Raw genomic sequence first — 14,173 nt, 5'->3', positions numbered from 1 at the left:
CAGTCAGTCTACTGTTCCATTCTGTAACTTTATATCTTTACATATATTTCTGCAATTTGCCAAGAAAAAGCATTTGAGCATCCTGGAAGGGAACTCTGACACACGGACACCTGCAGGAGCGGAGTCTCCAAGGGGAAGGAGCAGCTCCCTCCTGCAAGCCTGCTGAGCCACGGGGTCTGCGATGGGGATGTGACCAGGGGCCGCCCAGAGCCTGGATGTGGGCTGTCCTCACAGTCACACTTTAAAATGCATGTCGGGGCAGCCAGGGCAGCTCTCAGGCCTTAAGCCAAACTGCAATCGAAGAGACAGCGTCAGCCCGTCCTGACACGCTCTGCCACTTGGAAGGATGGATTGGGTCAGAGCCAGGCCAGGACATCACCATTCCAACCCCAGCCCTGACTCCCATGTTCGGATCCCAGGCTGGGTGGCCGTCCCAGTGGGGTGAGCCAGTGTCCCTCTGTCCTGCTGAGCACACACCTTGCTCCATGGCAGGCCAGACGGTGTCTGCAGGGTAGCCATACTCTGGGAAGCCGGGGCCACTGTTGAAATTGCTGCGGTAGGTGCCGTAGGCGAAATCACCGTGAAAGGAGCCTGGAGGAAGCGGGGCCTCGTAGGAACTGGCAGCCACATTGTGGCTTCTGTAAATCTGACTCTTAAAAAACAAAGCAAACGGGAAAAATCAGTTCTCCAGGCACAGTGGTAAAAGTTTAGGTACACTGCAAACAGGATGGTGGTTCTAAACACAACCGTCCGCGTGTCTGTGAGGTGCCGCCGCGCACCTGGTGTGAGTGGGAACTGAGGCTGCTACGGCGGCTGGCCAGGCTGTGTGCACTGTGCAGGCTCCGTGCCGAGTGCTCACTGTGGACGCTGCGCCTGTCCACCTCTTCCCCGTAAGGGTCTCTGTGGGGATCGGGGTCGTCGTCAAAACTCCCCGTGAAGCGAGGGTCGTACCTCCAGTTGTTGTCACGTTTCTCGGGCCTAGAGGAAGCCGGGGGACAGAGGCAGAGGAATGGGAGTGCGGGAGGTCCCGTCCCCATGTGCCACGCGGCTGCCCAGGGGCCAAGACTGAGACCCCTGGGGCTGAGCCACAACACACCACACCCGACCCTCAGGGCCCTCTGACGGGCAGCTTTAGAGAAGTCCTGGGAATGCATCTCCAGTGTGGCCACTGCTCTGGGCTGCAGGGCGCGACCGCTAAAAAGGGATGACGAGAAAGAGTGAGCCCAGCCTCCCAGGTGCTCCCAGGGGTGCTGAACAGTCTTCTTGCTGAGGCCAGTTCTCCTCTAACAGTCCACGCTGGGAACTCTGGAAGGGTCTGCTCCCTCCTTCCTTTCAGACAGGGACCAGAACATCAGGCAGATGCTCACCCAAACTACCAAAGCTCTTTATTAAAACCCAGACATGAGGGCAGAGAAGCACTAGCGCGCCCTGGCTGCCCCCAGCCTCTTCCCCCCAGGGGTGCTCCACCAACCTGTCCCCGTAGGCAGAGTGCTCTCTCCTGTACACGTCGTACTCTGCATCACACCAATACCTCCGGTCGTAGGTGCGGGGGTCCCTGACTCTGGCACTGTAGTGGTAACGATCCCAGTGACCTGGATCTGTGAGCAAGGAACTAATGATTAATACAGTAACAATCAAAAGAAGAAATGCCTCAGATATCACTGAAGAAGTGACACCACCCCAGGACTTCATGCTCCAAGAACTCCTCGAGAAACCTAGCTTATCTCCTGGAAACCAGCACAACACCAGGAAGCCATGCGATCTGGAGGGCTCAAGCTACCTAAAGGCAACTGGCTGATTTTTCTCTCAATACTTAAGTGTTTTAGATTAAAAGGAAAAAATATTTTTAGAAAAGGTGCTAAAAGATTTTTTTTTTTTTTTGAGACAGTCTCGCTCTGTCGCCCAGAGAGGAGTGCGCTGGCATGATCTCAGCTCACTGCAAGCTTCGCCTCCCGGGTTCACACCATTCTCCTGCCTCAGCCTCCCGAGTAGCTGGGACTACAGGCACCCGCCACCATGCCTGGCTAATTTTTTTGTATTTTTAGTAGAGATGGGGTTTCACTGTGTTAGCCAGGATGGTCTCGATCTCCTGACCTCGTGATCCGCCCACCTCGGCCTCCCAAAGTGCTGGGATTACAGGCGTGAGCCACCGCGCTCGGCCAAGATTTCTTTAGTAAGTCCTTTTTCTTCTTTTTTTTTTTAAACAGAGATTGGGTCTTACTATGTTTTGCAGGCTGTTCTTGAACTCCTGGGCTCAAGTGCTTCTCCCATACCTTGGCCTCCCTAAGCGCAGGGATCACAGGCGTGAGCCACTGCGCCCAGCTAGTTCACTTTCACGGTTGCTGCTTTTTACTAGTTAATCCCCTAACTGTAAATTTTACTACTATTTCTTCACCTTAATGTGACTCATAAGGTTTTAAAAAAAAAATCTCAATATTAAAAGGTTACTTTAAAAGGGCTGTAAACGAAATGGATATACCATTTTCAGCAAGTGTTTTTAGCAAGTATTAAGAAAAAGTTCTTAAAAGGTCTTTTATCATCTTTTCTAAAGATGTCTTTTCTTCTTCAAATTTCTATTTAAAACAGGTGCAAATACCAAAGAGGATGCTCGATATTTGTCAAGGGGATTCAGGGCCCAGAGCACGAGAGGTCGCAGCCAGGGCAGGAGTGACCAGAGGAGGCTCTTCCTGGGACATGGCCACTGTGCCGCACACACTGCATGGAGGGCTGCAGCTGGCTGCCGCCAGGGAGTACCCAGCTCACTGCCCGGTGGGCGTGGCCCACGTCCACACTGCCCCAGGCAGCAGCTGCCAGCCTCCTGCGGTCAGGAGTGCGGGGAACGTGGCTGGTGAAACTGAGGAGATGGTTTTTCACTTCACTTCCTTTTCATCCGTTTATGTTTACGAAGGCACATGTGGACACAGCAGCTCTCGAACTGCTGGTTATGCTCTGCTAGAAAATCAGAGAAATCTGCCAATATGACAAAGATGCATTCATGCTAAGATTAAGATGAAATTCTGTAATGAAACATATCAATATAATTATTTCCAAATACAAAGTATTTCCAACTATTTTGGCTCTTGGGCAAAAACATAAAGAGACTAATAAAAGGGGACATTTCCTGGAAGTCACCAGCAGGCGCTGGCTGGCCAGGGCTGCACGTCATCAATGTCTTTTGCACAAGGCACCTGCTAAGGCCAGCTGCTTGGAGCTCCTTGACATACCTCCATAATCGTACTGGCTGGAGTAATAACTTGCATAGTAATCGCTCTGACTGCTCCATCCACTTTTGGAACTATAGTATCCTTCAGGATACCCTTGCCTGAAAAAACACACAGTGCTGTTAAAAAGCAAATTACCTATTTCTTAAAGTGTGATATCAGCCAATACAAATAATTCCCAAAGCAACAGGCATTCATCAGAGCACTTTGCTTATACAAAAATTCCAGTTAGAAGATTCAAAACAGTGGCAAGGATGAGACTCTGGAATTTCCCACCACGCGGCTAATTCAAATTCATCTTGGCAAAATAACTCAGCGCCGTCGGCTAAAAAGAACTGACCCTTTTTGTGTTCTCATTGCTGTAGCCTAGAAAAGTCAATGCTAAAATAGGTCCTAGAATTTTTATGCTCAGCAGAGGACAAAATGGACTGAGCTTCTTTTTTTTTTTTCTCGAGACAGGTCTCACTCTGTCGCATAGGCTGGAGTGCAGCAACACGACCTCAGCTCAACACAACCTCCACCTCCCAGGCTCAAACGATCCTCCCACTTCAGCTTCTGAGTAGCTGGGACTACAGGCATGCGCCACCACACCCGGCTAATTTTTTATATTTTTCATAGAGATGGGGTTTCACCATGTTGCTCAGGCTGGTCTCGAACACCTGGAGTCAAGCGATCCACCCACCTCAGCCTCCTAAAGTGCTGGGATTGCAGGAGTGACCCACGGTGCCTGGTCTCACTGAGCCATTCAAACCAACCTAAAATGCCAGTTTCACAGCCTCGACCGCAGACCGCTGGCTGTTGGTGCTCCCTGCATGCGCACAGGGTACCCCGTCGGAGCCCCTGTGTGTGCTTCTGGAGTGGGACTCTAAGGGCCCCACCTCCCCCTCAGGTCTCCTGGAGCTGACGAGGTGTCAGAATCCTACACGTGCCCCAGAAAGGCTGGTTTTGTAGACCAAGCCATGATCCTGACTCTCACCACAGGAAAAGCACAAGTTAGTACAATGATCAAGTATCAGACCTTCTGGTACTGTCAAGATTCTTGAAAGGCCAGCCTGGTAAACACAGTGAGACCCCGTCTCCATACAACAATAAAAAAATTAGCCAGGCATGGTGGCACACACCTGCAGTCCCAGCTACTCAGGAGGCTGAGGCAGGAGGATGGCTTGAGTCCAGCAGGTTTCCAGGCTGCAGTGAGCTATGATGGCACCACTGCACACCAGCCTGGCTAAAAGGGTGAGACCTAAAAAGACTCTTGAAAGGCTGTAAGAGCACCTTATAATTTTCATACAATATTTCATTTTTAGAATGTGGCCCTTCCCACGCCCCTTCGGGAGACGTCACGAGAGCCACACCCGCCGCGGAGGTTGGCTGCTCGGCTGGCGCAGCACCTCTGCATCGAACGGGGCTGTTGCTGGGAGGCACGCGCCCGGCCCACTTGTCCCCTACATCCAACTGCTCAGCCACAGTAACAAGCCCACTTGTCCCCTACATCCAACTGCTCAGCCACAGTAACAAGCCCACTTGTCCCCTACATCCAACTGCTCAGCCACAGTAACAAGCCCACTTGTCCCCTACATCCAACTGCTCAGCCACAGTAACAAGCCCACTTGTCCCCTACATCCAACTGCTCAGCCACAGTAACAAGCCCTGCCAACCGACAGCCTGAGTGGCCACTCCAGGGCCTATCACATTCATGTGGGCCACAGCAGGTTCTGGAGAAATTATCTGACTCGGGGTTTCCAAGGAGCTGCCGTCTCCTCAGCCGACCTTTCCAACCCCAGTCACTCACCAGGAGCGACACAGTCTCAAAAACGAACAAGGCCGAGACGGCAGTGCCTGCGGGGATCGGACCACACCAGGCCCAAAGAGGTGAGTCCATGCCACGCGCAAGCGTGGAGGCTGAACACACACACGAGACATGTGCTCCCCAACCAAAGCTGGGGAGGGAGCAGAGAGGACTCCCCAGAGCCTGCACAAGCCAGGGCTGAAGGCAGCCGCAGGATCCAAACACGGGAAGGAAGAGTGAGCCTGTGGGTCCGGTGACGTCATTCCTGTGGTGACCTGACCCCACCTCTGGTGAGAGTCCTTCTCTGTATCATGAGCCACCACTGGCCTCTCAGAATCGGTTCCCAGGTGAGCCTGGCAGGGCGGCCAGCAGAAGGAAAACGGAACGGTGAGAACTCCCTGGCTGTCTCTCCTCCGTGCTCTCACCTCTCAGGGCCTCTAGGAAACACCTGCCCGCTCACCCTCAGCTGGACCTGGCAGGCTTTGAATCGGAACATGATCTTAACTTCAAACCCCGCTTCCCAAGTGACAGGGTGACACACAGTAGCTCAAACCCTGGGAATTTTCTCACAGTTACAGCCTCTGGAGAGGTGAAGCCTCACAGCGCCGCCTGCTTCACAAAGCACCTCCAACATCTAGCTGCACATGGCCCAGTGTGTGCCCTGGAGCCGAGTACACCAGGGCTAGCCGCGTGGGCAGAGGTTCACACACAGAAACTTTGTCTTCAGATAAGCTCCTAAAAACCTCTAAGAATAAGCCGGAAGAACCTTTCAAACACCAGTGCAGGTACAAAGTCTTCACTAATAACTAGTTTTTCTCTATTACCAAGTTTAAGAAGCAACATCCCCTGGCTGGGAGCCTCTACCTGTGAGACAGTCTCTCCTCAGACCTGACAAGGAGCAGGTGCAGCTAAGGCCCTGGAAGGCGCAGCCTAGCGCGGTGGCCAGCACCATGCCCACCCCTCGCAGGGCTCTGCGCACCTCCTGAGTGGAGATGAAAATCAACAGCGGCCTCCTTGGCTCTAGGGCCCGGGAGGACTCTGACCTGGCTTAAGGGCCTACTCAGCTGAAGGCACAGTGCCACAGGTCTTTCCAAACCCCTCTTCTGTAATGGCAAACAGAGGCATGGCTGGCCTTCAATCAGAGGAGGCAACGTCAAGGAGAAACATAGGCTGGATGGGCGCAGTGGCTCATGCCTGTAATCCCAGCACTTTGGGAGACCAGGGCAGGAGGATCCCTTGAGGTCAGGAGTTCGAGACCAGCCTGGGCAACATAGTGAGACACTAGTCTCTACAAAAAACAATGAACAAAATTAGCTGGGTTTGGTGGGGCATGTCTGTAGTCCCAGCTCCTCGGTGGGCTGAAGTGGGAAGATTGCCGGGGCTCAGGAGGTCAAGGCTGCAGTGAGCCAAGACAGCACCCCTGCACTCCAGCTTGGACAACAGGGTGAGACCTGCCTCAAAAGACAAAAAAAAAGAAGAGGAAACACAGGCTTTCAGGCCCTGCTTTCTGTAGCCAGCTGGACAGGTCTAAGAATTAAGTCACCCCTGTGACCAGTCCTCCCAGGCCTCTGCAGACCTGTGAAAAGCTGCCGTGTCTCTGGGGAGCCCGGACACCCCATCAGCAAATGGCCGGACCAACAGATGAGCCCCGGCCAGAGGGGCTCCAGGACAAGTCAGAGGTTGCTTCTTTGCAGCCCTGAGCAGGGTCTGGCCCGAGCAGAGGTGGGGCCAAACGCTAACTGACCAGCACAGCCAATGCTACCCGGGGCAGTGTTTAATTTCATTGAAAAACACATCCTACAATTTGTCCATACCGAGACAATGTAAACATACGTTAGATAAGTTTGTATAATTCTTCAGAAATACAGAACTTTTCGAGCCACTGTTATCCCCATAGCAAGCAACACAGACATGGGTCTGAGTGTGACAGAGGGGCAGCCAGAGTGGGCATGGCCGCACCTGGGAGGTGGCCGTTCCGAGGAGTGGCTGGCTCGGGAGCTGGGCCGCTCGGGCTCGGGGTAGCGGTAGTTCTCGGCGTACGCAGATGCAGCACTGTCATAGGGCCTGTATCGAGTCTCGTAGAGGCCGTAGACATCCTGTGGGAGGAAGCATTTGGGTAGGATTAGATACCAATCAAGAGCAAGCTCGTTCGACAGCCAGCCTGAGCTGGAAACATCGCAGATGGCTGCTCCCCAGCGGGACTGAGTGTGGCCCTTCCCTCATGCACAACCACACAGACCTCCAAAGTACAGCCACACCCACAGGCAGCGGGGCGTCCTAAGACCCACAGCGCTGGCCCTGTTCACGAGACCCCTGGATGGACCCAGGGCACCAGCATGTCAGCAGACAACCCCAGGGGCCTGTGGTGACTTCTGGAAGGGGCTGTTAGGTTTCTGCTTCCTGACGAGTCCAGTGTGGAGATGCCATGATTTGAACAACCCCTGTGTCCTGCTTCAGATGCCACCTCCGTGAAGTCAGAGAACCAGGGTCCCAGTGAACAGAGCCACAGCCAGGAGCAGCCTCTAAAAGTGGACCGTGCTTTATTCTCGGGAGGCTTCAGCCCCATCACCAACCAATTTGTGGCCACAGATCTGTCCCCAAGGGGGCCACGTGGACACATGAGGATCTGCAGACATGCAGTGCCCTGGGCACAGGCCAGAATTCATGCTTAGGGACCTCAAAGCCTTGAGGCTACCGCTGGCTGGCAGGCAATGTGAAATCACAGCAAAGCAGACTCGTCCTTGGCCACCCAGACACCACAGCAAGAGGCATGGCGGGAGGAGTGCACTCTGCGGAGGGACGTGGCTCGCAGCAGCAGGACCGTACAAAGGACCCGAAGTGAGGCCACGGCTTCCCCCTCGCTCTGCATCAGCCCTACCCCAGGGCTCCCAGCAGAGCTGAATGTCCTTGTATGGAAATAAAAAGTGCCTGGGCTCCTTCTGGAACCTACACAGGTCTGAGGGGTCAGGTGTGCACCTGGTCATATGCACACAAACCGTGATGCTTGAGGCCCAAGGGGAGGCCCAGCCCCATTCCCCGGGATAGTACCCAGCCAGCCACGGCAGCTTGTTCCTCGGGGCGGGCGCCCTTCTGACTGCAAGGCCTTCCTGTGTGGCCCCAAGTCTGGTTCCAACTGGCCTTACATACTGCAAGACCACGGCTTTCCAACTCCCTATCACGCAACCTTCTACCTGGAGTGACACTGAATCGGTGAACCCAATCAGTGTATGTTGAACTGGGTTAGAGAGTAGGAAAAGCAAATAATGATCAAATGTGTACATAGACACTTTTCGAACGACTGCAGGATTACGCGGAACCTAACTCAAACGTCACTCATGAGCTGGAGTCCCTGTGAAAGGAGGCACAGAAGAATCTTCTGCATGAGCACAGCCGGGCCCCGAGCCACAGCCCGCACCACTGCCCGCACCACCACGTGCTGAGAGCAGCCTGCGGGACCCCGCCTCACTCAGCTGCTGCGTGCAGCTCATGCTCCAAAACGGACTATTTTCTCTCCGTGTTGTTAATCTCCAGGAGGCATTTAAAGAACTATGTGATGTCCAGTGCTTCTGATGTAAGCTTCCAGGGGCCATCCCAGCTTCCCAAGGCGTGCGACACAGAGCTTGTCTGCAGACAGCCAGCAGGAGCAGGGGAGACAGGAAATGGAGGGCTCTTTTTGTCACATTAGCTGGGGAGGCTGGTTCAAATCCTAAGCAGGTATTATAAGCAATTCAAGATGCTAACGTGTGGTGTGAACTAAGGGTGGCCTGTGGTTGGGAGAGCAAGTTCTCGAGTCAGGAGCCCTGTCCACAGGAAGCGTTACTGGAATACCGTTCTCACACCTGCGGGACTGTGGGTGACCTCGGAACCAAGCGAACAAACACGACTAGGGAACACACCGTGAGTGAAAGAGTCAACTAAGAGTCAACTGGTCAAAGCAACGAGAGAAAAGTGAGTTACACACGCGACTCGACTCTACCTGGTAATAGAGGGAGGCTGCGCCAGGCTCCGGTGGGTATGGCGAGGGGTACTGAGGCTGGTAGGCATCGTACAGAGGCCGGTAGTAGTAGTAGGCGGCCAGGTCCTGAGGCGGTGGGCCGGGGGCAAGTGCAGGTACCGGCTGTGGCCATGGCTGCTCTGATGGCACCGCTGCCTGGCTGGAGCCGGTGGACACCAGCGACGCGCTAGAGGACTGAGGAGGCCGAGGCGGCAGCTGCTGACCTGCGTCGGCCGGAGCCAGACTTGCTGGTGGCTGTGCTGAGTTCTGGGCCTGTCCCTGTGCTGGCAGACTCTCTGGATTTGACAGCTCTGACAACGTGGCTTTGGGTACTTGTGGGGAAGCCTGTTGCTGGGGTGGCACCAGCTCCTGCTGGGCTCTTTCGAGGCCAGACTGGCCCTGGGCATCTTTCGTGACCTGCTGATAAAAACGGTCAAGGTTAGGTGCCCCGGGCCCAGATTGTCTGGGATGACTGGCAACAGTTTGCTGAGAAGTGAGGCTGTCAGAATGGGATGGGCTGTACATGCTTACAGGATTTTCCAAAGTCCTGCTTAAGGAAAAGTCTAGGGCTCCGTAAGTGTCTTCCTGACGACTGGAATGGTTTGCCTTATTACCATCAGGCACCAGGGCGCCGTGTGCAGGTGGAACTAACACCACACTTGTGCTTCCAGCAGGGCTATTAGCAAATCCGGGAAGAGCACTTCCTGCCTTACGATCCTTTTGACTTTCCGGAACCAAATTGTCTGGAACTGGCTGGGATGGTGGTTGAACCAGCAAATTAGCAGGCTGATTAGAAACCATTTCAGAAGCACCAGAACCTTGTGGAAAATTACTCTGAGCAACACTGCTAGGCAGAGACAAGCTCAGGACAGAGCCGGTTGGAATCCCAGACAAAGAACTGTTCTCCCCAGAATCACCACCGAGAGCCCAACTGCCGACTGCAGGTCTATCCCCCACCAAAGCCTCTCTCCAGGACTGATTCTTCTCATTAGAGTTCGATAAGGACACAGGAAAGTTAATGGGCTGAGCCAGATTATAGCTGTGATCAGGCTGGGCAATCAAGACTGGCGGATTCTGCAGAGACTCAGTGGGCGGTGAGGATAATAAACTTGCATAACCAGAACTCGCCTGGGACTGAAGGGCCTCCTCCTCTCCCATTTTGGGAGGATTCTCAAGATTCTCCGAAGCACCAATGCCATCTCGGCTCTGCACAGGGGCCGCCGAGCTTGGCTTCCGTGACTGCTGCCCGGACATCGCCTCTTCTGGAGGCTGAACGACTTCAGGTGGCTGAGGTTTCGCAGACACATAAAGCGCCGGGGCTGCAGGGGCCAGAAGGACGTTGCCTCCAAAATCTGGCAGCTCACTTTGCGCCCACAGAGTCGTTGCTGGGCTCTCACACTTCACGGGCCCCTGGGCCCTGGCTAAAGGTCTCTTCTCCGGTGCCGGATACACAGTATCCAAGGGCGGCGCCCCTGCGTGTGGAAGCACGTGCCCAGCTTCCGTGGTGGAGTTAAGAGGCAGGGGACAGACCTGGGGTGCACAGAGGGTCTCCATGTTGTCTGGTGGCTGCTCCAGGTTGCCAGGAGAAGCATCGGGCAGGGCGGCAGCTGGTCTGCACTGCTTCTGGCGGGCACAGGTCTCCCTTACTTCACCAACCACGTTGGCGCGATCTGCCTCAAATGGTTTCACCCCAACTAAGTGGGATTTTACCGGTTCAAAAGAACTATTTGCACTTGTCTGAAATATTCCTGTAGGTTTCGGGGGGCTTGGGGTTGAGGGCTGGGACACGCTGCCCCGGTAATTCTGGCTCACAGTGGTCTCGTCTGTTTCGCCTCCTACGGGAGAAGAATCGATTTGCTTAAAAAAACTACCTGAAGCTTCATCCTCAGGTTTTCCAACTTCTTGCTGGATGAACGTGCCAACCAGCTCCTGGGGCCTGGCTGAGCCTGAGAGCCTTCCGTGGCTTCTGCTGCTGTAGCTGGATGACGCACTGTCAGGGTGTACTGTGTGCAACGTGGCGTCAGGGGCTCCGGCGTGACACACAGTACCATGCCTGGGCACAGCTGGCCCAGGAAGGGGCCCATATCTGAACTGGTCACTCAGGGAGGAAGGGTCCAAATTGAGGGGCTCACTTGGCAGAACTTCTTGATTCTGAACAAATTCTAAGTTCTCAACATTCTCATACTGCGAGCCACTGGCATCCGGCAGCCCTGTGCCCACTGCGTCACCCCATACATCACCAGTAGCCTCATTGCTGGGGCCTGGGAGAAGGGCCTGGCAGAGGCTGCCTGCCCCCATGTGTGCAGGTGCAGGCGGATGGCCCAGTCCAGGGCTGGAGCAGAAATCGTCAAAGTCTGCTTGACCAGATGAGCCTGCTTTTTCAGATGGGAGATTCTCCTCATTTTCTGTCTCTCCCCCTTGGAAAAACATCGCCAGAGCTCCTGAGGCTCCCGAGTCCGCTTCCAGCGGAGCACAGCCAGCCCCGGCCCCGGCCCCCAGTGGATGGTGCGTGCGGTGTTCTGGGCTATCTCCTTGGGCGAGGGGGTTCACAAGAGCAGAGGCGGGCTGGTGCTCCTTCTTCACTCCTGGATTCTGCCTGAGCTCTGGGCTTGCCCAATGATTCACAATTCTGGGATTTTGCCTGAATGTATTTTCAGGATCAAAGTTATTGGCCAGGTGGCTTCCAGTTTGCAAGTGGCCCACCTCGTCTCTTCCGTCACTGGGCAAGGCTGCTGGGGGAGCCACCAGAGGGCTGTGTTGCTCGTGACCAGGGCCCTGATGTAGGATGGACGGGGTGGGGAAATGAGGAACGCTGGTGGCACAGGGCACCCCGCTGGGAACAGGTCCTTCAGGGCAGGGTGAACGATGTTGCCCCGAGGGCTGTGGGCCTCCCTGCACTGGCCCCCACTGTCCCGCCATCAGCAGACGAGGCTGGGGGAAGGAAGGGGATGCTGCTGGGGTGACCACACCATCATGTGGGTTTTGCCTGCTCAGGGGTCGGTCGAGCCCAGGCATGTTCCCATGAGAATGGCCCCCATGAGACGGTTCAGGATCCACTCCTGGAATGTAGTGAGGCAGATATGGCGGAGTCTGAACTTCAGGCTCTGAACTGGGACCGACCTCTGTGCTCCTGTTCATCTCAGGCCCAGGAGGTGCTGAAGGTGTCAACACACCAGAAAACGGACTGGCATCTGCTCTGGGCTGTGTCAGAGGACCAGGCAGGGGCTCACAGGGTCCCTGAGAGCTATCTCTGGCATGTGTGTGAGGCACAAGCAAACCGGGGTGCTGAGAAAAGCCTGATGGGGCTGGGCCTTGCAAGACAGGCAGGCTGCTTTTGGACGAACTGCCCGCCGGTATACTTTGGAGCGCCTGTCTACTAAAAGCAAATGGATCCGTGACCGGCTGCAACGGGCAAGTTATCGGAGCCACTGGTGCATTATTATTGGCCCGTCTCCTGTAAGGGCTGCTAGCCCAGAACACGCTCCGAGGATTCCCGGCTGGAGGTGGCCCAGCCACGCCAGATGGGACCGCCTGGGGTGGCGGCTGCATGACTGAACTCTTGCACAAGTCGATGCTGCTTACAGAAGGAAGCAGAATACAGCTTTTCCTTAATTGGGGCTGAAAAAGAAAAAGAGACAATCAGCATAAAATCCATATATTCAAAGTCCTAGCTGCAATCAGGAAAACTAAGGAAAAAGAGGAACACTGAACATGATTTCACGTCACTTAAATCCCGAGGACTCTCTCTCCCCTACACCCCACCCCAGCAGAGAACACCTGTCCCTGAGGAGCTGCTCTGGGGGGCAGTGGACAGAGTACGTGCCCTGGATGGCCTGGCCGCGAGCTGATGGAGTATGTCTAGATGGCCACTCCCTCCTCTGGGATCCTCTACTCACAAGGCCCATCACTGCCGCGGCCCTCCGCCACAACAGCAGGGATGGTGCAGAACCTGGACACCAGTGTGATACGCTACCAGACCCACATATACTCAACATTTTCCTGCAAACCATCCCTAGATCCAGGAGGAAGAGCCAACTCTTCTATTAAGAAAGAAAAACTGGCCAGATGTGGTGGCTTATGCCTGTACTCCCAACACTTTCAAAGGCCAAGGCAGGAGGACCACTTGAGCCCAGGAATTCGAGACCAGCCTGAGCAACAGTGGGATCTTGTTTCTACAAAAAACACAAAAATCAGCCAGGTGTGGTGGTGCACACCTGTAGTCCCAACTACTCAGGAGGCTGAGGCAGGAGGATTGCGTGAGCCTGGGAGGTCGAGGCTGTCGTGAGCTATGACAGCACCACTGCCCTTCAGCCTGGGTGACACAGTGAGTCCCTAGCTCAAAAAAAAAAAAAAAAAAGAAAAACTTTATATCATACCTTGTATACATGTTAATTTTAAATTTCAAAAAGGATACAAAAGTTTACAATTCATTCTTCTATTTTCTTTGATGAAAGAGTATTATGAAGTATAGTTATGAAAGCTGCAAAATAGGCTGGGTGCAGTGGCTCATGCCTGTAATCCCAGCACTTTGGGAGGTCAAGGTGGAAGGACTGCTAGAGCCCAGGAGGTCGAGACCAGCCTGGGCAACATAGCAAGACCCTGTCTCTACAAAAGAAGAAAGTGAGCCAGACATGGTGACACACACCTGCAGTCCCAGGGACTCAGGGGGTTAAGGAGGGAAGATCACTTGTGTCCATGAGTTCAAGGCTGCAGTGAGCTATGATTGTACTACCGCAGTCCAGCCTGGGCAACAGAGCAAGACGGCCTCTGTTTAAAAAAATAAATAAATAAAACATGACACAATCATTTTTTTAAAAAGCTGCAAAGTAAATACATTCATCTAAATGCCTTTTATCACACCTCTTCACAGGTCTCATTTTTTGTACTGTGACTGGCTTGAGGTCTGAAAGGACCACCAGCAAGACAACGTGACCTTTGAACTGGAGCTGTAACTATGCCTGGAATGGAAACGCCCAGGAAATTTAAAGCAGCTTTACAAGGGACAGACTAAATTCCAAAATTTTCAATATGAGGCAGAATTGCCAAGAAACCTCTTATAGAAAACAAAGGGGCAAAAACCTCCATCAGTTTTTAAATAAAATACACCAGATACAAACTTGAACAGTTAACCTGGTCTCTTAAGGCAAAAATTCAAGTGCTATATCTTTAGGA

At 53.8% G+C, this 14,173-nt stretch overlaps 1 protein-coding gene across 10 annotated transcripts in view; it reads right to left on the bottom strand.

Moving 5' to 3' along the window:
• Positions 1 to 14,173, bottom strand: part of SEC16A (SEC16 homolog A, endoplasmic reticulum export factor) — a 46,159-nt gene that overhangs the window by 28,037 nt on the left and 3,949 nt on the right. For 4 of the 10 annotated variants that reach the window (XM_077967088.1, XM_077967085.1, XM_077967086.1 and 1 more), the window contains exons 2-8: positions 10,130 to 12,619; positions 8,984 to 9,418; positions 6,967 to 7,103; positions 3,225 to 3,322; positions 1,472 to 1,598; positions 780 to 978; positions 478 to 652 (exon numbers count right to left, since the gene is read on the bottom strand). In XM_077967088.1, coding sequence (XP_077823214.1) covers positions 478 to 652; positions 780 to 978; positions 1,472 to 1,598; positions 3,225 to 3,322; positions 6,967 to 7,103; positions 8,984 to 9,418; positions 10,130 to 12,550 — 3,592 coding nt within the window. In that variant the 5' untranslated portion in view covers positions 12,551 to 12,619. Of the gene's footprint in view, positions 1 to 477; positions 653 to 779; positions 979 to 1,471; positions 1,599 to 3,224; positions 3,323 to 6,966; positions 7,104 to 8,983; positions 12,620 to 14,173 lie in introns of all 10 variants that reach the window. The other 6 variants (XM_015116357.3, XM_077967083.1, XM_077967084.1 and 3 more) reach the window with 2 other exon arrangements.

This window comes from Macaca mulatta, chromosome 15 (assembly GCF_049350105.2).
Source record: "Macaca mulatta isolate MMU2019108-1 chromosome 15, T2T-MMU8v2.0, whole genome shotgun sequence".
In the NCBI taxonomy this organism is placed as follows: Eukaryota; Metazoa; Chordata; class Mammalia; order Primates; family Cercopithecidae; genus Macaca; species Macaca mulatta.
This window is presented reverse-complemented; position numbering and strand designations above follow the sequence as displayed.